This window comes from Macaca fascicularis, chromosome 8 (assembly GCF_037993035.2).
Source record: "Macaca fascicularis isolate 582-1 chromosome 8, T2T-MFA8v1.1".
In the NCBI taxonomy this organism is placed as follows: domain Eukaryota; kingdom Metazoa; phylum Chordata; class Mammalia; order Primates; family Cercopithecidae; genus Macaca; species Macaca fascicularis.
Genome location: NC_088382.1, coordinates 65,684,548 through 65,708,269, shown reverse-complemented (window position 1 = coordinate 65,708,269; position 23,722 = coordinate 65,684,548). Strand labels below are relative to the sequence as shown.

The 23,722-nt window shown below is 40.2% G+C and overlaps 1 protein-coding gene across 13 annotated transcripts in view; it reads left to right on the top strand.

The window, feature by feature from the left end:
• Positions 1–3,108, top strand: part of TMEM68 (transmembrane protein 68) — a 38,883-nt gene extending 35,775 nt beyond the window's left edge. For all 13 annotated transcript variants that reach the window (XR_012416434.1, XR_012416435.1, XR_012416433.1 and 10 more), the window contains one exon: positions 1,627–3,108. Coding sequence is in view for 9 of the 13 variants with exons in the window: in XM_065519245.1 (XP_065375317.1) it covers positions 1,627–1,713 (87 nt within the window). In the remaining 4 variants the exon portion in view is untranslated. The remainder of the gene's footprint in view (positions 1–1,626) is intronic.
• Positions 3,109–23,722: the final 20,614 nt, after the last annotated feature.

The following is a 23,722-nucleotide window of genomic DNA, read 5'->3' as shown; positions in this document are numbered from 1 at the left end:
CCAAACTGGCTAACTCGCCATTCCTTACAGTAGTTTTCCTGTACTCTTTTCTCCTCATGCTCCTTCCTTTACCATTATTAGAATATTATGGGTCCTTGGAGACCCGCACGAAACAGTACCCTGTTCATGTGTCCTCTCCTGCTCACTGCCCACCCAGTGGGCTCTCAGGTCTGAACTTCTGAACACTTTCTTTTCATACTTCAGATGATACCCATCACCAATGATCTCACATTTTAGTTATTTTGTACTTGATTCTTCCTTTTAAGTTATGAACTCCTTGAGATTAGAGACTTGTTTCACTAATATTATAATTTCCAAAGCACCTAATATTTTTTGAATGAATGAATAAAATTCTAGAGGTACACTTAATACACATCACAGAACACAACCTATGTGCCAGTCACTATGTTAAGTACCTGAAGATGTCCCTTCAGTTTCATGTAATCCTTATAACTGTATGAAGTAGTTCTCATTTTACAGGTATGAAAACTGTGGTTTAGAGGGGCATTTTTTTGTTTGTTTGTTTTGCTTTGTTTTGAGATGAAGTTTCATTCTTGTTGCCCAGGCTAGATTGCAATGGTGCTATCTTGGCTCACTGCAACCTCCGCCTCCTGTGTTGAAGTAATTCTCCTGCCTCAGCCTCCCAAGTAGCTGGGATTACAGGCATGTGCCACCATGCCTGCTAATTTTGTATTTTTAGTAGAGATGGGGTTTCACCATGTTGGTCAGGCTGCTCTCGAACTCCTGTCCTCAGGTGATCCACCCACCTCAGCCTCCCAAAGTCCTGGGATTACAGGTGTGAGCCACCATGCCCAGCCAAAGGGGTGTATTTTTAAAATACATCTTTGGCCTAGTGTTTATTAATCTTCTTTAAAGATTAAAGTCTAAAAAAGTATATATGTGTGTACCATGAACTATGTAAATACATATATCAGAATTTTAAATAGCCATAAACCAATTTAAAAATAAAAATTGACCAGGCATAATGACTCATGCCTGTAATCCCAGCACCTTGGGAGGCCAAGGCAGGAGGATCTCTTGAGTCCAGGAGTTCGAGACCAGCCTGAGCAACACAGTGAGACCCTGATATAATTATTCAGTATATATGGTGATAAAAGAAAATATACATTAGTGTTTACTAATAGCTGGAAAGAACTAAGTCTTCCATTTGCCTACTTGAAAATTTTCTACTTTTTTTCCTTTTAATATTTTTTCTTTAAGTCTCCTTTAGTGTTTATCATGTACAAGATATTGCTGTGCTTAATGCTGGAGAAATACTAAGATGTATCTTAAGGAGCTTACAGTGTGGTATAGAAAATAGACACGTGTACAACAACTATAATTCAAGGCTTAATAAAATAAGTATAAGAAATGTGTTGCAGCCAGGCACGGTAGCCCATGCCTATAATCCCAGCACACTGGAAGGCCAAGGTGGAAGTATTGCTTGGGCCCAGGAGTTTGAGAACAGCCTGGGAAACATAGTGAAACCCCATCTCTATAAAAAAAAAAAGAAAAATATATATGCTTCGGGTATACTGAGAAGGAAATCATTAATTCTTAGGGGTGATGGGAGGTAAATCAATCTATATTAAGATCTACTAACAATAACTTTTGTTTTCTTAATAGACGAAGAATGCTGTTCAGGCTTTGATTGATAAGCATCAAAGAATACCAGGAAACATTATGAGTGCTTTGTTAGAACGTTTTCATTGATAATAAAGGGTCAACTAGAAGATGATTTAATACATTTATATTTATATTAAGTGTTTGTATCTAAGGTACTGTCTTCTGAATTTTGTAGGTCCTATAATTAGTATTTTTTTAAAAAATCATGTTAGTAAGCATCTTTCACAGAATTCATTGGTTTAAAATTGTATTGTCAAATTTGTTTTTGCTATTGTGTCAAATACTAACAAATTACACACCTAATAATTCAGAAAAATATGTTTTATTTGTAAATTCCTAATAATGTATGCTAAACATATAGATTCTTAAAGTTAAGTTTATTAATAACAGCAGTTTAGGTTAAACAAACATTCCTGGATAATGCATTAAATTTCTGTATCTGTTGCCCTGAGCTGATTTTGATAGATGGCGTAAGCTAGGGGTTAGTATAGTTGTTTAAATTAGAAAAAAAGTGCTGTTTTCTGCGCCTCATTCCCTTCATGACCTTGGGCAAGTCATGTAATGTTTTTGTGCCTCAACAATTCACTTTTTAAAAACATGATCGTATGGTGAATGATATTATTTTGTTATTTATATTTGCTGTGATTGATAACTATTGAACCAAAATTATAATTAATTTAAACAATGTCAAAATCCTTTAGGAGTTATGTATATATTTTCTCCATTGTGTGTTTAAATTATGTCTTCAGATATCATGTCCAGTTGCCAAGCACAGTGAAAAAGATTATTATTTTTTAAATTGAATAAAAAAGAAATTAGGAAAAATAAAATTTCTTATTATTTTTAGTATGATATTTTTAACAAGAGTCTATAAGCAAACAATATAGGGTGTGCTGTGCATTGTCACCCCTATACTATGGTCTTAATAACGCCAGTTAAAAATCACTGTTGTGCTCTGCATTTCGTGTGTTAGAAGCTGATTCTAAGCTGAGGAAAGCAGAGTTCTCTACTTTTGCTCACTATTGAGGCTTACCCAGTTTGACTCTGCGGCCAATGAAGTGGTTTATTGCTTCAATAAAAATATACTTGAATGATAAATTTATTTATTTTTGTTTTGTTTTGTTTTTATTTAGAGATGGGGTTTTGCCACATTGGCCAGGCTGATCTCGAACTCCTGACCTTAGGTGATCCACCCGCCTCAGCCTCCCAAATTGCTGGGATTACAGGTGTGAGCCACCATGCCCAGCCTGAATGATAAATATATGGGAACACAGAGCCCTCTGAAAAATTAATGATTTTCAATTTGTCTTCTTGAAAAATGAATTTAAGTATTATTTAAACAGAAAAGTGTCAGAAATCAAATACAGTATCTCCCTCTCCCTTTTTTAAATGTTAAATTACTAGGGTTTTTGTATAGCTTTTTGTATTGTGTGTATTTATGACATGTGAAATGTGTATAAAATTAAACAATGTGAAAATAAACCTGAGTTGCAATTAATTTTCTTGTGAAATTACATGTGACAACATTTTAAAAATCTTTTTTTTTTTTTTCTTTTTTGAGATGGAATCTTGCTCTGTCTGTTGCCCAGGCTGGAGTGCAGTGGCGCCGTCTTGGCTCGCTGCAACCTCCGCCTCCAAGGTTCAAGCAATGCTCCTGCCTCAGCCTCCTGAGTAGCTGGGATTACACAAGTGCGCCACCACACCTGGCTAATTTTTGTATTTTTAATAGAGACAGGGTTTCATCATGTTGGCCAGGCTGGTCTTGAACTCCTGGCCTCAGGTGATCTGCCCACCTCAGGCTCCAAAAGTGCTGGGATTATAGGTGTGAGCCACTGCACCCACCCTAAATAATCATTTTAAATTGATTTTTTTTTTTGTACTCTTTACACATTTCTCACCTAGAATCATATTCTTTTATGTAACCACAATGAAGAAACCTCACTTTCCAGTGTAATAAATATATTTTAATTTTGTGGTCAATGAGAAGAGTCAATTAATAATTACTTGCAATTTCCTCCCCCCAGCAGTGAGAAGTGTTTGGTTCAAAATTGATGAAATATTTCAGAATGAATGAATAAATGATCATAAAATGAATGAGAAATTTGTTTTGGGTCAACTATTGAGTTTTAATGACTGAAGTTAGCCAGGAGTGGTGGCGTGAACCTGTAGTCCAGCTACTTGGAAAGCTGAGGCGGGAGGAATGCTTGAGCCCAGGCGTTGGAGGCTGCAGTGAGTCGCAATTGTGCCACTGCACAGCCTGGGTGATAGAGCAAGCCCCTGGTTCTGTTAATAAAGACTAAAGAAAGAACAGCATTTATTGCTAATTTGGCAAAAGCTATTATTTTTACAATATTTAAGTTTTACTGTTTTAGTTAAATTTTTTTTTTTTTTTTTTTTTTTTTGAGACAGAGTTTTGCTCTTGTTACCCAGGCTGGAGTGCAATGGCATGATCTCGGCTCACCGCAACCTCTGCCTCCCAAGTTCAAGCAATTCTCCTGCCTCAGCCTCCCAAATAGCTGGGATTAGAGGCATGTGCCACCACGCCCAGCTAATTTTGTATTTTTAGTAGAGACGGGGTTTCTCCATGTTGGTCAGGCTGGTCTTGAACTCCCGACCTCAGGTGATCCGCCCGCCACGGCCTCCTCAAGTGCTGGGATTACAGGCATGAGCCACCGCGCCCGGCAATTAAAACCTTTTTTGTTTTAAAACCCTGATATTCAGACTAACATCAGTGCTTCAGATCTTTATCTTTGCTATTTGAGTTTAATTCCCATTTATAAGAGTCAGAGAATATGACTAAATATAGAAATATGTCTGGGCATGATGGCACACACCTGTAATCCCAGCCCTTTGGGAGGATTGCTTGAGGCCAGGAGTTTGAGACCACCTGGGCAACATAACAAGACCCCTTATCAAATAAGTTTTTTTTGTTGTTTGTTTGTTTGTTTTCTTTTTTGAGACGGAGTCTCACTCTGTCGCCCAGGCTGGAGTGCAGTGGCCAGATCTCAGCTCACTGCATGCTCCGCCTCCCGGGTTTAAGCCATTCTCCTGCCTCAGCCTCCCAAGTAGCTGGGACTACAGGCGCCGCCACCTCACCCGGCTAGTTTTTTGTACTTTTTAGTAGAGACGGGGTTTCACCCTGTTAGCCAGGATGGTCTCGATCTCCTGACCTCGTGATCCACCCGTCTCGGCCTCCCAAAGTGCTGGGATTACAGGCTTGAGCCATCGCGCCCGGCCTTGTTTTTTTTTTTTAAGCTGGGTGCAGTGGCTCACACCTTTCATCCTAACACTTTGGGAGGCTGAGGCAGCTGGGTCACTTGAGCCCAGGAATTCAAGACCAGCCTAAGTGAAACCCTGTCTCTACAAAAAAACCCACAAAAATCAGCTGGGCATGGTGGCGCACACCTGCAGTTACAGCCTCCTGGGAGGCTGAGGTGGAAGGTTGAGCCTGGAGAGATTAGGGCTGCAGTGAGCAATGATTGTGCCACTGCACTCCAGCCTCAGCAATAGAATGAGACCCTGTCTCAAAAAAAAGAAAAAACAAAAGAAACATAAGTAATGGAAAGAAGATGTATTAGTTTTTTTTTTCCCATAATTTTTCTTTCCCTTCTTATCACTTCTATTCATGTGTCTTGACCCTTTTTTGAGGAGTGTTCACAGTCAGAACCTGATGCAAGCATGAAGAGCCTCTCTCCAGAAGCGTAAATATGGCCCACTTATGGGAAGTTTTTCTTACTCATTTTTAAAAACTTTCATTCTGAAACAATTTGAAGCTTACAGAAAAGTTGCAATTATAGTGCAGAGTACTCCCATATACTCTTCACCCAGATTCACCAATGTAACATGTCACATTTGTTTTATTCTTTTCACACTCCTGTTGCCCTTGCTGTCTCCACATATATATCTATACTTTTTCTCCTGGATCATCTGATAGTAAATTGCAAATACCATGCCCCTTACTGTTACCTGGACTGTGAAATCATCCATTTATAAAACCACAAGACAATGATTAAAAAAAAAAATCAAGAAAATCTTGATGGACATAATACTACTATCTATAGACCGTATTTAAATTTCACCAGTTGTCTCAGTAATATCATTTATATCAATTTTTCTTCTTGATTCATCCAAGGAAGGATCACACATTGCATTTAGTTTTCCTATTTCTTCAGTCACCTTTAATCTGGAATGATTCCTCAGCCCTTCTTTGTCTTCAATGATAGTGACCTTTTTGGAGAGGAGGGACCATTTATTTTGCAGATAAGCCCTCAGTTTGTTTTTGCCTCACATTTCATTACGAGTTGATTCAGACTATGCATTATTTTAGAAATACAACATGAATGATGCTGCAGCTCTCTCCAGGACGTCACATCAGGAGGCACATATGTTGGTTTGTGTCATTAGTGGTGGCAATGACTTTGATCGCTTGGCTGAGATGGCATTCACCAGGTTCATTCCCTGTAGTTACTATTTTTTCCCTTTTTAATAAGAAAACTTACTTTGAGATTCTTTGAGACTGTGTATAGTCATGCATTGCTTAATGATGGGAATATATTCTAGAAATGCATCGTCAGGCGATTTTGTCATTGTGTGAACATCATAAAGTGTACTTACACAAAGCTAAATATATTGCCTACTACACAAATAGGCTGTATGGTACAGCCTGTTGCTCCTAGGCTACAAAACTGTACGGCATGTGACTACTGAATACTGTGGGCAATTGCTACACAATATTTGTGTATCTAAACACAGCTAAATATAGAAAAGGTACAGTAAAAATAAGGTATTATAATCTTGTGGGACCACTGTTGACTGAAATGTTACTATGTAGCACATAACTGCATGTAGCTGTTTCAGGATATGAGTATATGGGGAAACTTTTTCTTGGTCTCCACTATCTAGAGGGTGAAAATTTTGGGGTTCATGTCAATAGTTGCCCTAAAAATTATAGGCCACTGAAAATTTTGGCCAAAACTTTTGGCCATTTCAATGGCCAAAACTATGATTACTTTTGCACCAACCTAATATCTTGGGCTCTTAAAAGCCTTTGTAAGCTCAGAATTGGCCATTCTAGGTTCCTTCTGGGAAGGGCAATAAACACTGCCCAGTGCTGTATCTCAGAAGCTAAGGCTTTGCCATTTCACAATGGTGACTTGGGTTCAATTCCTAGCTTAGGGAATGAGTACTTTCTGGTTGATATTTGTGTGACCTTTGCCATTTGTTGATTCTCTTCACCTTCATGAACAACAACCTCTGACTTTCCAGCTTGAATTTTCCTTTCTCTGAGCTACCTTTGAAGTTTCTAGATCTTGTAAAAACTGCTTACCACCTCTTTGAAAATACCTCATACACCCATGGTGAAGTCATAAACTTAGTTGAGGCTTATTGTTTCACCTGGGAAGTTACCTTTAGTAAAGTTCAAAAGCCAGAAATACTGGCTGTAGGTCCTTGCTAGAGTCTGGTAATAAGAGATCTGGTTAAACGTCAGCTTAAGTAAAAGCAGATTATTCAAGCTATACATATATTTAAAAGGTCTTTATGGTTTTTTCCCCCCTCTGGTTGAATCTTGTTTTTCTGAAAAAAGTTATTTTCTTCTCAGTTGATGGAATTGTTTTTCTCCATTTTATCGACTTGCCACTATTGACACCCAAATGAGAGGACCTAAGGTAATTTCTAACAGCCTGGGACTCCTGGAGAAAGGCAGAGGAGGTGCCACAGACCCCATTTTGGGAAAATCTTCTGATTTACTCATGGAACCCCAAGAATCGAAAGTGAATAGATCCCTCTCAAAATCTAAGGTTCTGTTGTGTTTTGCATTGAGTTACCTGACATCTTTGATGTTGGTGGGTATCAGAAATTACTTTGCATTATGAGAGAGCTTTAATGGTAATAACTAGGTAGGAAAATATACTTTTAGGGATGGCTAATGGCAATTATGGGGAGATAACTCAGCTTTTTGCATGTTTGGATAAGGGAACCATGCTCTTGGCCACCTAGAAGGTATGGATACATCCCTACCCACTGCCACTGAGAAGTAAGATCCCCATGGAGGATAAGCTAATTCCCTCTTTTTGGTATCCAGGACCTGGTATAAGAATTGAACTCTTAATTTTCGGCAATCTGTTTTTGCCTTCCAGCTGTGCCTTCTTATTTGGCCATAGAAACTGCATGCTTCCTGGTCCTATTTCTTGAAGGGCTGTACCCAGAAGCCAGTAATCTAATTAAGAAACTCAAAAACTGGGAAATGAAAAATCTTACAAGTACTGGATCTTCTTCTGTTTCTGTATTTATATGTATTGTGTGTGTGATGTTTATATATGAGAGCTCTGCTTAATTGGCTTAAAAATAAGCACTTATTTATCAAAGATTTTCTCAGAAAAATAAAGACTTTAATGCCTTTTAGTTCATATGACTTTAGCAATCTTTAGGCAATAAAGACAGTTTTAAAGATTATTAGTAAAATAAAAATGCCTTCAAAATTTAGACATTTGGTCTAAATTAAGTCACAGATTTGATAAATGCCTTAATGTCATAAACTACTTCTTTAACTTGATAATTGTTCGAATTACTTGCCTTGGAGCCACTAAATTCCAGATAAGGCAGGGGACATGTGGAGTTAACCATACCCCCTAGCTATGCTGGAAAGAGTCAGACCTTATCTGTACTTCTGTCTGGTATCCTAGGCTCCACACCTGGTACCTAAATAAAATCACTTACTTGCCAGAGTTTTTACCAAAATAAAAGTTGCTAAGAGTTAATACTGAAACATATATAATTGAGACTACTAGCAAAATAGTTTTACATGCAAGGTGGGTAAGGAAAGTAAAATGTGTTTTAGTACAAGATTATAAGAAGGCATGGGAATGTGGAATTTTTCTATGTGCCTAGATTAGAAAGTTAAAGGATTGTTTTAAGTTAGACTAGAAATGAAGCTCTGTGAAGTTAATCTTGTAGAAAAATTCTGTATATGAACCTATTGACTAAAGTTAAAGGAATATTATTTAATTTTTAAAGAAATTGAACATCAAAATAAAAGCACAAGAGGGTTTTTTTTTTTTTAAGAATATTGATCTCTCTTTTTATTTTTTTAAATTTATTTTTATTTATTTTTTTTTTTGGAGGCAGGGTCTCACCGTATCACTCAGACCAGAATGCAGTGGCACAATCACAGCTCTCTGCAGCCTCACCTCCTGAGCTCAAGTGATTCTCCCACCTTAGCCTCCCTAGTAGCTGGAACTACAGGCGTGTGCCACCATGCCTGGCTAATTTTTGTATTTTTTGTAGAGATGGGGTTTTGTCATGTTTCCCAGGCTGGTCTCCAACTCCTGGGCTCAAGGAATCCACTCACCTTGACCTCTCAAAGTAGTGGGATTATAGGCATGAGCCACTGTGCCTAGTCTTAGCTAATTTTTTGTATTTTTTGTAGAGACAGGGCTTTGCCATGTTGCCTAGGCTGGTCTTGAACTTCTGGGCACAAGCAGTCTGCCCATTCAGCCTCCCAAAGTGCTGAGATTACAGAAATGAGCCACCACACCTGGCCTGATCTGCTGTTTAGCAGAAAATTGCTAAAAGGTTTATGATAATCTTACCTCATGGTCAAACTGATAAAGGTTGAATACTTTGTCTATAAGATTTTATTAAGAATTGGATTTGACATTCATAGTACTCTAATGCAAAGGTGAAATTTGGCTTTCTCTCAAACAAAATTTTCGTGTAATATTAAAAGATAATGAAAGATTTCTGTTTGCCTTTTGAATAAATTACAATAAAAAGAGGGGAGAAAAGAGATGGTTTGGAAAATGAAGTCTTCCTTCTATCAATGAATACAGGTTTTTGCCTTTAAAAAAATTTTTAGTCATCATTTTGGCTAAATAAATGACTAATGGTGACATGGAATTTTATTTTACAAGCATTTTAAACCTTTGATACTTGACAAACTTTCCAGAATCAAATTGTAAGTGATGTCTTTTTCTTACCTAACTAATCTTTTAGATATTAAGTCCCCTAAAGTCCAAAAATGACATATTTGGATTATTCTGGTATATTAAAATCATACAGGTAGCATTGTCAAATATGAAATGGTGTTTGGTTTTCTTTAGGTTGTATTTGTATAAGTATGTTATTAGTATGTGTTCCAAAATTATGGGAAAATCCTGTAATTCTGATATGACTTGGTATATGTTTTGAGTAATAAATATAATTACTATGTTAAATTGTTGTGTACCAAAGTAGTAACCAAATTTTCTTATCAATTTTGTCTTTGATTGTGACTGCTCTAAGACTTTTTGTCATCCACAGACAATTGTTGCCTTATTTTGATCATCCTTCAAAGACAGTTTATAATTAGCTATACCACTGTCATGAGTACTCTTAAATGTAGTCTCTGATAATTTTGGGAAGTGTGCTGTCAAAATAAAGAGGAAAGAACTTCCAAGATTCTCTTGGAAAACCAATGTGTTCATAAATGTTGAGCAAAACAGGAGTTAACTGTGAAGGCTAAACTAATAAAAGGTCAAAGTAATCTTTTTATGACTTTTTGCTTAAAATGTAGCAGTTAAGTAAAGGATAGTCCCATAAATAAAATTTGGAGCATATCTCGCTGCACCTGATTTTACCAGAATTTGGAAACTATTTGTGAGTATTTGCATGGCGATACAGTTATTTGCATAAGTGCAATAAGAATCTGTTTTCTTTTGTAATAGGACACAATTGGAGAAATTTATTTATTTATGTATTTATTTTTACCAAGACTTTGACTGGAATGGCATGCTTTCAAATAGAAACAGCCTGCTCTAAGGAATCAAAGTTGACTCATAGAGCCAATAAAAGCCCCTTGGAAAAACTAGCTTCATACCTTGTCTATGCATTCCCTGTACAGGATTCTTGACCTGTGGTAAGTAAAGAATTTCACTTTCTGATAGGCCCAGGAGCCCCAGGTTATCTTGAGACCTCAAGAGAAGAGGAATTTACCCAATTCATATAGGTATTTGCAGGCACAGATAAACCCATCGCTGGGCTCAAAGCTTCAAAGGTCCAATCTGAGATTCCTTATGGAACAAAGTTCCTTCAAAGCTAATTCAAAAAGAGCCTACATGGCAAGTAATTATTCTTGCTGCACCTTATACAAATAATCAGGTCAAGTATAATAAAACTAAAACTTATTTTGCAGACAAATCCATCCTATTGCAGTTTGTTTTTAATAAAAATGGGGACTGGGGAGAGAAAAATTATGTTTCAAAAACTATGGTTTTTTTTTTTTTATTAGATTCTAGTCTCAACCATTTTGAGATTTTCTGCATTTTAGACTGACTCTGCTTATTCCTGTGAACCAACCAGTGATCTCTGGCTGCAGCTCAGAAGAAATAAGAGGGATGGGAAATGTAAAAATCTGGATCAATAATCTAATTCTGGGCACATATTGGAATTGGCTAGTGACTCCATATCAGCTTCGTTCTATCAGTTGTCTAGCTCATGGAAAGCCTTATTTAGTTTACTTTGGGATAATTTTACTTGTTTTGCTTTACTGTTATGGAATATATTGCTGTTGTACTCTTTGTGTAGGAATGCAGGATAAGCTTACTAAACGTTTTCTTAAATGGAACAGACATTCATCTTCCAGATATCACCTTTTGTTAAGACTCAGAGTTATGAATGGCTCTCACCATTCTGATGCTGACTGAGCTCCTCTCTACCCTGAATACAAGAGACCCTGGTAGTTAGGCAGGAATATCATTGCCCCTATTCAACCTGAAGAATTCACAGAAGATGGATCTTTATCCCGCTACAACCCTTGGGATTAAGGGTCCCCTTTTAAAAGCTGGCGTGGGATATGTCAGAGGCATTCGAACCAGAGTGACTCCAACTTGAATAGGGAATGGGTAAAATGAGGATCTGAGCTGCTGGGCTGCATTCCCAGGAGGTTAGGCATTCTTAGCCACAGGATGAGATAGGTTGGCAGGATTGGTATCACAAGATACAGACCACAAAGACCCTGCTGATAAAACAGAATATGGCATAAAAGCTGCCACCAAAACCAAGATGGCAATGAAAGTGAACTCTGGTCATCCTTGCTGCTCATTATACACTAATTATAATGCATTAGCATGCTAAAAGACTCCCACCAGCACCATGACACTTCACAAATGCCATGGTAATGTCTGGAAGCTACCCATATGGTGTAAGAAGGGGAAGAACCCTCAGTTCCAAGAATCCTCCACCCCTTTCTGGAAAATCCATGAATAATTCACCCCTTGTTTAGCATATAACCAAGAAATAACTATAACCTATAACTATACTCAGTTGAGCAGCCCATGCTGCTGCTCTGCCTGTGGAGTAGCCATTCTTTTTTTTTTTTTTTTTTTTTTTTTCAGATGCTAAGTTTGCTATAATTTGTTACGCAGCAGTAGCTGACTGATACAGGAACCGAAGAGAGGCCATGCTTTCCAGCTTCAGGACAGAGTGTGTGCTACCTGGGTGGGTGGTCTGGTCTGATTATCAGGTGACAACCGACGAGTCCACCTGTTGGGAATCCCAGGTCTAGTCCAAGCCCCTTGTTTAGCTTTTCCCTCACAGCAGGCAGCAGAGCTTTGAAGCACGTGGCCAGAAACACCCCTCCTCCAAAGGTGTTGCAGAGAGACAGGATCTTTTTGGAGCGATGGGCCTTCTCAAAATCTGTCTCGATGATCTTCACGGGGAGCAGGGAGCCAAGCAGCATGAAGAAGAACACGCCCACCATGCAAAGGATTTTGGCCACTAGCAATTTCACCATGGTGGCGGCTTGGGTTGCTCTGGTCACCGCAGGGCCAAACCCCACGATGTGCTACCGAGCCCAACCACGCAGTTGGAGGCTCATGTCTTAGTCCAGCAACTCCCGGGGAACCCTTGTCCCCCTACAGGCGCCGCTCCCCGCCCAACCGCCGCGCAGTCTCGACCCCACAGACGCGGCCTGGAGAGCGAGTAGCCATTCTTTTGTTTCTGTACTTTGTTAATAAACTTGCTTTCACTTTACTATATAGACTTGCCTCAAATTCTTTCTTGTGCAAGAACCAAGACCCCTCTTTTGGGGTCTGGATTGGAAACCATTTTTGTTAACAATTTTACTTCTTCTTTTCCAGTCGGGATACATTTTCTTTCTTATGCTTGCCTCATGAGCTCTGACTAGAACTTCCTATAATTTGTTGAATAGATGTGGTGAAGACACACCTAATTAGTTTTATATGATTATTTTTTATTTACTTATGTATTTATATTTTTATTTGCTTAGAACAGGCTCTTGCTCCATCATCCAGGCTGGGGAGCAGTGGCACAATCATAGCTCACTGCAGTCTTGAACTCCTGGCTTCAAGGGATCCTCCCACCTCATCTGAGTAGCTAGTACTATGGGCATGTGCCACCACATTTTTTTTTTTCATTTATTTTTTAGGGTAAGTCACTCCAGCTGTAGAGATGCCACATTTGGCTACTTTATTTTTTAAAAATTTATTTATTTATTTATTGTAGAGACAGAGTCTTGCTATATTGCCCAGGCTGATCTTTAACTCCTGGTCTTAAGTGATCCTCCTGCCTCAGCCTGTACAGGAATTATAGGCATGAGCCACCATGCTCAGCCTCATTTTTTATGTTCAGAGATGATGCCTATTTGTGTGAATGTAATTAAAATAATAAGATATGAACCTATAAATCTCTTCCATATTGCATATATTAACGTCTACACATCAGGCTGGCTGTGGTATTAGGGTTATTTTGGTACTTGAGAGACTTTATCATATTATTTTAGGTTTAAACTCAATATCTATGAAGCAGTTTTTTTTGTTTTAAAAATATTTTTCACAAGTTATTTGGGTACAGGTGGTATTAGGTTATACGAGTAAGTTCTTTAGTGGTGATTTATGAGATTTTGGTGCACCTATTACTCCAGCAGTACACACTGCATCATATTTGTAGTCTTTTATTCCTTGCCTCCCTTCCCACTCTTTCCCCCAAGTCCCCAAAGTCCATCGTATCATTCTTATGCATTTGTGTCCTCATAGCTTAGCTCCCACATATCAGTGAGAACATACAATATTTGGTTTTCCATTCCTGAGTTACTTCACTTAGAATCATAGTGTCCAATCTCATCCAGGTCACTGCAAATGCTGGTAATTCATTCCTTTTCATGGCTGCATAATATTCTATCATATATATATATGATATATATAATATATAATAAGAAATTGTGATATATTTTTATATATATATATTATATCACAATTTCTTTAATCACTCATTGATTGATGGGCATTTGTGTTGGTTCCACGAGTTTGCAATTGTGAATTGTGCTGCTATAAACATGCGTGTGCAAGTGTCTTTTTTGAATAACGACTTCTTTTCCTCTGGGTAGATAATAGTGGGATTGTTGGATCGAATGGTTATTCTACTTTTAGTTCTTTAAGGAATAGCCACACTGTATTCCATAGCGGCTGTACTAGTTTACATTCCCATCAGCAGTGTAGAAGTGTTCCCTGTTCACTGCAGCCATCCCCAAAATCTACTGTTTTTTGATATTTTTTATTATGGCCATTCTTGCAGGAGTGAGGTGGTATTGCATGGTGGTTTTGATTTGCATTTCTCTGATCATTAGTGATGTTGAGCATTTTTTCATATGTTTATTGGCCATTTGTATTATCTTCTTTTGGGAATTGTCTATTCATGTCCTTAGCCCACTTGCTGATGGGATTGTTTGGTTTTTTCTTACTGATTTGTTTGAGTTCATTGTAGATTCTAGATATTAGTCCTTTGTCAGATGTATAGATTGTGAAAATTTTCTACTACTCTGTGGGTTGCCTGTTTACTCTGCTGACTGCTTCTTTTGCTGTGCAAAAGCTCTTTAGTTTAATTAGGTCCCAGGTATTTATCTTTGCATTTTGGGTTCTTGGTCATTAAATCCTTGCCTAAGCCAATGTCTAGAAGGGTTTTTCCAATGTTATCTTTTAGAATTTTTATAGTTTCAGGTCTTAGGTTTAAGTCCTTAATCCATCTTGAGTTGATTTTTGTATAAGCTGAGAGATGAGGATCCAGTTTCATTCTCCTACATGTGGCTAGCCAATTGCCCCAGCACCATTTGTTGAAAAGGGTATCCTTTCCCACTTTATGTTTTTGTTTCCTTTCTCGAAGATCAGTTGGCTGTAAGTATTTGGGTTTATTTCATGGTTCTCTATGTTTGTTTCATTGGCCTATGTACCTATTTTTGTATGACTACTCTGCTGTTTTGGTGACTATGACCTTATAGTATAGTTTGAAATCAGGTAGTGTGATGCTTCCAGATTTGTTCTTTTTGCTTAGTCTTGCTTTGGCTATGTGGGCTTTTTTTTCTTTCCATATGAATTTTAGAATTGCTTTTTCTAATTCTGTGAAGAATGATGGTGGTATTTTGAAGGGGATTGCTTTGAATTTTTAGATTGCTTTTGGCAGTAGAGTCGTTTTCACAATATTGATTCTACCCATCCATGAGCATGAGATATGTTTCAATTTGTTTGTGTCATCTATGATTGCTTTCAGCAGTATTTGTAGTTTTCCTTGTAGAGGTCTTTCAACTCCTTGGTTAGGTATATTCCGAAGTATTTTATTTATTTATTTATTTATTTGCAGCTATTGTAAAAGGGATTGACTTCTTGATTTGATTCTTTGCTTGGTCGCTGTTTGTGTATAGAAGAGCTACTGATTTGTGTTCATTAATCTTGTATCTGGAAACTTTGCTGAATTCTTTTATCAGTTCTAGGAGCTTTCTGAAGGTTATGGTTTTCAAGGTAAATGATTAAATCATCAGCAAACAGTGACAATTTGACCTTCTTTTTACCGATTTGGATGCCCTTTATTTCTTTCTCTTGTCTGATTGCTCTGGCTAGGACTTCCAGTACTAGGTTTAAGAGGAGTGGTGACAGTGGGCACCTTTGTCTTGTTCTAATTCTCAGAGGGAATGTTTTCAACTTTTCCCCTTTCAGTATTATGTTGGCTGTAGGTTTGTCATGGATGACTTTTAGTACATTAAGGTATGTCCCTTGTATGCTGCTTTTGCTGAGAGTTTTAATCATAAAGAGATGCTGGATTTTGTCAAATGCTTTTTCTGCATCTATTGAAATGATCATGTGATTTTTGTTTTTAGTTCTGTTTATGTGGTGTATCACATTTATTTATGTATTTATTTTGAGATGGAATTTCACTCATCGCCCAGGCTGGATTGCAATGGCGTGATCTAGATTCACTACAACCTCCGCCTCCCAGGTTCAAGCGATTCTCCTGTCTCAGCCTCCTGAGTAGCTCGGGTTATGGGCATGTGCCACCACACCCAGATAATTTTTGTGTTTTCAGTGGAGATGGGGTTTCACCATCTTGGCCACGCTGGTCTCAAACTCCTGACCTCAGGTGCTTCACCCACCCTGGCCTCCCAAAGTGCTGGGATTTCAGGCATGGGCCACCTCACCGTACCCATATCATGTTTATTGACTTGCATATGTTAAACCATCCCTGCATCCCTGTATGAAACTCACTTGGTCATGGTGGATTATCTTTTTGATATGTTGTTGGATTCAGTTAGCTAGTATTTAGTTAAGGATTTTAGCATCTATGTTCATCAAGGACATCGGTCTCTACCCTGGTTTTCGTAGTAGAGTGATACTGGCTTCATATAATTAATTAGGGAGGGTTTCTTCTTTCTCTATCTTGTGGTAGTGCCAAAAAGATTGACACTAATCCTCCTTTGAATGTCTGGTAGAATTCTGCTGTGAATTCATCTGGTCCTGGGCTTTTTTTTTGTTGGTAATTTTTAAATTATCATTTCAATTTCACTGCTTGTTACTGGTCTGTTCAGGGTATCTAATTCTTCCTGACTTAAGCTAGGAGTGTTGTATTTTTCCAGGAATTTATCCATCTCTTCTAGGTTTTCTAGTTTATGTGCTTAAAGGTGTTCATAGTAGCCTTGAGTGATCTTTTGTATTTCAGCGGTGTCAGCTGTAATATCCCGTTTCATTTCTTAGTGAGGTTATTTGGATTTTCTCTCTTATTTTCTTGGTTAATCTTGCCAATGGTCTATCAATTTTATTTATCTTCTCAAAGAACCAGCTTTTTTTTCATTTCCCTTTTGTATTTTGTTTGTTTCAATTTCATTTAGTTCTGCTCTGATCTTGGTTATTTCCTTTCTTCTGATGGGTTTGGGTTTGGTTTGTTCTTGTTTCTCTAGTTCCTTGTGGTGTCACCTTAGAGTGTCAGTTTGTGCTCTTTCAGAGTTTTTGATGTAGGCATTTAGGGCTATGAACTTTCCTTTTAGAACCACCTTTGCTGTATCCTAGAGGTTTTGATAGGTTGGGTCATTATTGTCATTTGGTTTGAAGTTTTTTTTTGTTTCTTTGTTTGTTTTTTTGAGACGGAATTTTGCTCTTTCACCCAGGCTAGAGTGCAGTCGTGTGATTTCAGCTCACTCCAACCTCTGCCTCCCAGGTTCAAGTGATTCTCATGCCTTAGCCTCCCAAGTACCTGGGATTACAGGCAGGTACCACCATGCCCAGCTAATTTTTGTATTTTTAGTAGATTCAGTATTTCATCATGTTGGCCAAGCTGGTCTTGAATCCTGACCTCAGGTGATCCACTCACCTTGGTCTCCAAAATGCTGAGATTACAGGCATGAGTCACCACACCCAGCAGAATTTTTAAATTTTCATCTTGATTTCATTTTTTGACCCAATGCTCATTCAGGAGCAGATCATTTAATTTCTGTGTATTTGCATGGTTTTGAAGGTTCCTTTTGAAGTTGATTTCCAGTTTTATTCCACTGTGGTCTGAGAGAATGCTTGATATAATTTCAATTTTCTTAAATTTATTGAGGCTCATTTTATGGCTTATCATATGGTCTATCTTGGAGAAAGTTCCATGTGCTGTTGAATAAAATTTGTATTCTTCTGTTGCTGGATGAAGTGTTGTGTATATATTTGTTAAGTACATTTGTTCCAAGGTATAGTTTAAATCCATTATTTATTTGTTGACTTTCTGTCTTGATGACCTGTCTAGTGCTGTCAGTGGAGTATTGAAGTCCATTATTATTATTGTGTTGCTGTCTATCTCATTTCTTAAGTCTATTAGTAATTGTTTTATAAATTTGGGAGCTCCCATTTTAGGTGTATATATGTTTAGTATTATGATATTTTCCTGTTGGAGAAGGCATTTTACCATTATATAATGTTCCTCTTTGTCTCTTTTAACTGCTATTACTTTAAAGTTTGTTTTGTCTGATATAAGAATAGCTACCCCTGCTTGCTTTTGGTGTCTATTTGCATGAAATGCCTTTTTCCACCCCTTTATCTGAAGTTTATGTGAGTCCTTATGTGTTAGGTGAGTCTCCTGAAGGCAGCAGATAGTTACTTGGTGAGTTATCCATTCTGTGGTTCTGTATCTTTTAAGTGGAGCATTTAGGCCATTACATTCAATATTGGTATTGAAATGTGAGGTGGCATTGGATTCATCATCCTCTTTGTTGCCTGTGTACTTTGGTTTTTTGGTTTTTTTTGTTCTTGTTTTTTAACTTGTATTTTTGTTTTATAGTTTCTGTGTGATTTATGCTTTAAAGAGGTTCTGTTTTCATGTGTTTCCAGGATTTGTTTCAAGATTTACAGCTCCTTTTAGCAGTTCTGGTAGTGGTGGCTTGGGAATGGAGAATTCTTTCAGCATTTGTTTGTCTGAAAAAAACTGTATCTTTCCTTCACATAGGATGCTTAGTTTCTTTCACTGGATACCAAATTCTTGGCTGATAAATGTTTTGTTTGAGGAGGCTGAAGATAGGGCCCCAATCCCTTCTAGCCTGTAGAGTTTCTGCTGAGAAATCTGTTGTTAGTCTGATAGGTTTTCCTTTATGGGTTACCTGGTGCTTCTGTCTCACAGCTCTTAAGATTCTTTCCTTCGTCTTAGCTTTGGATAACCTGGTGATAATATGCCTAGGTGAAGATCTTTTGAGATGAATTTCCCAGGTGTTCTTTGTGTGTTTTGTGTTTGTATGTCTAGGTCTCCAGCAAGGCTGGGGAAGTTTTCCTTAATTGTTCCCCCAAATGTGTTTTCCAAACTTTTAGAATTATCTTCTTCCACAGGAACACTGACTGTTCTTAGATTTGGTCATTTAACATAATCCCAGACTTCTTGGAGACTTTGTTTATATTTTCTTCTTCTTATTATTTTTTTGTCTTTGTTGGATTGTGTTAACTTGAAGACCTTGTCTTTGAGCTCTGAATTTCTTTCTTCCACTTGTTGAATTCCGTTGCTAGACTTTCCAGAGCATTTCCCATTTCTAAAAGTGTGTCCAAGATTTCCTGAATTTTTGATGGTTTTTCTTTAAGCCACGAATTTCCTTGAATAATTGTCCCTTCACTTCTTGTATCATTTTTTGGATTTCCTTGCACTGGGCTTCACCTTTCTCTGGTCCCTCCCTGATTAGCTTAATAACTAACCTCCTGGACTCCTTTTCAGGTAAATCAGGGATTTCCTCTTGGTTTGGATCCATTGTTGGTGAACTAGTGTGATTTTTGGGAGTGTCAAAGAGCCTTGTTTTGTCATATTACTAGAGTTGGCTTTCTGGTTCCTTCTCATTTGGGTAGGCTCTGTCAGAGAGAAGGTCTAGGGCTAAAGGCTGTTGTTCAGATTCTTTTGTCCCAAGTGGTGTTCCCTTGATGTAGCACTCTCCCTCTTTTCCTATGGATGTGGCTTCCTGTGAGCTGAACTGCAGTGATTGTTGTCTCTCTTCTGAGTCTAGCCACCCAGTGAGTCTACCTGGTCTGGGCTGGTACTGGGGGTTGTCTGCACAGAATCTTGTGATGTTGTTATGCCCAGACCGTTTGTTCCCCAAAGAAAACCACCAGGGTCCAGAGTCAAAGCCAAGCGGCAAGGATCTTTACTACAAGTTCGAACTTGGTCCCTCCATTCCACAGCATACAGGAGGGCCTCGAACAATGCGAGTGCTTGCTTTTTATAGCCCAATGTAAACAGGATATGTAAAGTTACAGGGAACAAGGTAATTCTCTTGGTTACAGCATTACAATTGGTTAACATTATACATTTAGCATTCCTTATCGGAGATCTCCCAGGTGATGTTTTTCTGAAGTTTGAAAGAAATATGGAGGAATGTGTTTGTGCTGGACTCAGGAAGTTGGGAGATATATGGGGGATGTGCCTCATTCCTTTCATTCCCCCCTTCTTTTCAGGTAACTCTAGAGCCAATCTTGGGTCTTATAAGTCTGACTCTGTTTCAGCGTTTACAGGTTGGTATTGGGCTCTGAGGACCATGAGCTGAACAGTGTCAAACCTTTCTCTGACAAACTGCAAAATTCTGTTAACAACACAAGGTCCTATGGTTAGCAGAAATAGTAGACTTAGCAGGGGTCCAAGGATGGGGGCTAACAGAGAAAACATAGAGGAATTCCACCACTGGTCTGCAGCTGAAGCAAACTGCCGTGTTTTTACTTCAGTGCTTAACTTGCGTAACTGTTGGACCTGGTCTTCTACAAGCCCTGATTCATTTATGTAGAAACAACAGTCTTCTTTTAGAAACATACATGTACCACCTTTTTCAGCAGTGAGTAGGTCTAGGGCCCTCCGGTTCTGCAAGGTTACCTGAGCTAGGGACGTGAGCTGCCGCTGAAGGGATGCAAGGGACTCAGCTGACTCCTCCATAGCAACGGCAAATTGTTGGTACAACTTGTTGCTTTCTATGAGGGTGTGACCTAGGGCTTCCCCCGCCATCCCGGCCGCAATGAGGGATGCGGTGAGGGAGATTCCTGCAATGAGGGGGAGAAATATGGCTCGTGCAGGTCTTGGTCTAGGGGCTGGGTGAATAGCAGTACTAGTCCAGTTACCGGTGTACCCTAGGAACTCGCCAGCAGTTAGTAGAGTCAACCGGGGAACTAATGTGAAAGGAAGACACAGTAGGTTGGTAACAGAGGGACTAGATAGGTCCTTAGATAATGTCCTATTACACCAGAAGAATATGCCCGGCGGAGCCCTTAGGGTGATATTAGGGGGCACTGCAGTGATGCTGCAGAGGCTGGAATTGGTGTTTTCCCCAGCGGCCACTAGGGCGGCTAACATTAGGGCTAGACTACCTAACTGCATGTTTGCAGTGAGCTATATTGCCGGCGCAGGGTGAGTTTTAAGGGGTTGTTCTTAGCTCTGTCCACAGTCCACGTGGCCGGTGCTTCAGCTGCTACCGTGATTGGTTCCAGAAGGTCGGAGGTTGGGTCCACCAGCTTGACGTGGGTGTAGTGGATCCACGACGTGATGCCTTTTACTTTCAGGGCGGTGGGTGTGGTCAGGAGTACCTGGAGTGGTCCCTTCCACCTGGGTTCTAGGGTCTCTTGTCGGTGTTGCTTAACCAGGACCCAGTCTCCCGGCTGGTACGGATGGGGTGTCGGTGGGGGACCGGTCTCATATAGCTCTTTCAGCTTGGGCCAGATCTCTTGATGAATTTTCTGCAAGGCTTGTAGGGAAAATAAAAATTCAGGAACATTTTCTGTTTCAGATTTGAGCAGATCATCTTTTAGACTGGGAACCAGGGGTGGGGGTCTGCCATACATGATTTTGTAAGGGGTAAGGCCTAGTCTGTAAGGGGTATTACGGGCCCGAAACAGAGTGTAGGGGAGAAGGACCACCCAATTAGCGCCAGTCTCTATAGTCAATTTAGTTAAGGTCTCTTTTAAGGTCCGATTCATCCTTTCTACCTGTCCTGAACTCTGGGGCCTGTAAGTGCAATGTAGTTTCCAATTTGCCCCAAGGATGGAAGCCAAATCCTGACTTACCTTAGCGACAAAGGCCGGCCCATTATCTGACCCTATCTGGACGGGGAAGCCATACCTGGGGATGATATCTTCCAGAATTTTCTTTACTATAACCTGAGCAGTTTCTCTTTTGGTTGGAAATGCTTCAGTCCACCCTGAAAAAGTATCTACAAAGACAAGTAAGTACCGATACCCGTACTTTCCTGGCTTTATTTAAGTAAGATCTACTTCCCAGTAGATATCGGGCCTGGTTCCCCTAAGCCTTGTTCCCGCTGCAGCCTGGGACTGGGGGTAGGCGTTGTTAAGCTGGCAGACTTTGCAACTTGTCACAATGCTGCTGGCCGTCTCGGCTGTATGTCTGAATTTGAGCTTAGAGCGTCTGATCAGGTCTATCATCCACCGAGCACCCAGGTGGGTAGTTCGGTGGATGTGTTCTAACACTTGTTGTCCTAATTTTTCTGGTAGGATGGTTTGGTCATTGGTATCAGTCCACCACCCATTCTGGATCTGTTTCAGGGGAAGCTTGTCAATCCACTGGAGATCTTGTTCTGAATAATCAGGGAAATATGGCAAGTCCCGGGGGCCCGGGTCAGGGAGCTGGAGTGCAAGGAGTTGGCTGGGAGCCTTTGCCACATTTCTTGCAGTTTGGTCTGCCAGAAAGTTGCCTTGAGCAGTTGGAGTGGTTGGTTTCTGATGCCCTGGGCAATGCACAATGGCTAACTTTTCTGGCTTTCATAGCACTGTTAACAGGGCTAGGATCACTTGCTTGTTTTTTATCTCTTTTCCTTCAGCCGTTAGTAACCCTCACTCCCTGTAAATGGCCCCATGTATGTGCGCCGCAGCAAAAGCATATCGGCTGTCTGTATATACTGTCAGCTTCTTCCCTGCCCCTAAGGTAAGAGCTTGCGTGAGCGCCATCAGCTCGGCCTTCTGGGCCGATGTCCCCGGGGGCAGGGGTTCTGCCCAGATTACCTCAGTCTCTGAAGTCACTGCCGCTCCAGCGTACCTCTGGCCTTGATGCATGAAGCTGCTCCCATCAGTGAACCAGACGAGGTCAGCGTCAGGGAGTGGGCGGTCCTGCAGGTCCTCTCAAACTCCGTGCACCTGAGCTAGTATCTCGGTGCAATCATGGAGTGGTGCGTCCAGGTCAGGATTGGGCAGCAGCGAGGCAGGGTTTAAGGTCGTTGGGGGCAGGAAGGTTATCCTGATAGGATTTAGTAATAGTCCTTGGTAGTGGGTGAGCCAGGCGTTACTTATCCATCGATTAGGTGGCTGTTTGAGTACACCTCAATGGCATGTGGGGTAATGACCCGCAATTCTTGACTTATGACAAGTTTATCAGCATCTTGTACCATCAGAGCCGTGGCCGCAATCATTCAGAGACAAGGGGGCCACCTGGCAGCCACTGGGTCTAACTTCTTTGACAGGTAGGCAACCGGCCTCCGCCAGGGGCCTAAGTTCTGAGTTATTAGTGCCTTGGTGACACCCTTACTCTCGTCCACGTATAAGTGGAAGGGCTTGATGACATCAGGTAGTCCCAGTGCAGGCACAGAGAGTAGGGCGGTTTTGATCTGTTGGATAGCCGATTCGGCTTTGTCTGTCCAATTAAATGGCTGCTGCCCCCGTGCTGCCTGATACAGGGTTTAGCCAGTTCTGCGAACCCAGGTATCCATAGTCTATAAAATCCCGCTGACCCCAGGAATTCCCTCACTTGTCGCGTGGATTGTGGCCTGGGGATCTGCAGAACAGTCTTCTTCCGGGACATTACAACAGCTGCCTGACTTCCTGGAGCCTCTGGGTCTATGGGGGTGTACTGTCTAAAAGCTTCCATTAATCTTTCTAAGTAGGTAGCTGGGCTCTCTGTCTTTCCCTGCAGAACAGAGTATACTTTAGCCAAATTAGTGGGCTTGTGAGCAGCTGCCCAGAGACCCGCCATTAGAGTCTGGCTATAAAGGCGTAGCCGTCCCCTACCTTCTGCCGTGTTGTAGTCCCACCCCGGCCTGGTCAGAGGAAAAGTCGCATTTATGAGGTCGGGGTTGGCAGTCGGTTGACCGTCGTCCCCCGGGGCCAGCTTTCTAGCTTCTACCTGTATTCTCTCTCACTCCTCCGTTGTGAACAAGATTCGGAGGAGCTGCTGACAATCATCCCAAGTGGGCTGGTGGGTGAACATGACACTATCCAATAAAGCCAGTAAATCTTTGGGGTTGTCTGAAAACCGAGCACTCTGAGTCTTCCAGTTATACAGATCACTGGTGGAGAATGGCCAGTACTGGAGCCTGGGGATTCCTGTATCATCTAGGGGTCCTATTTCC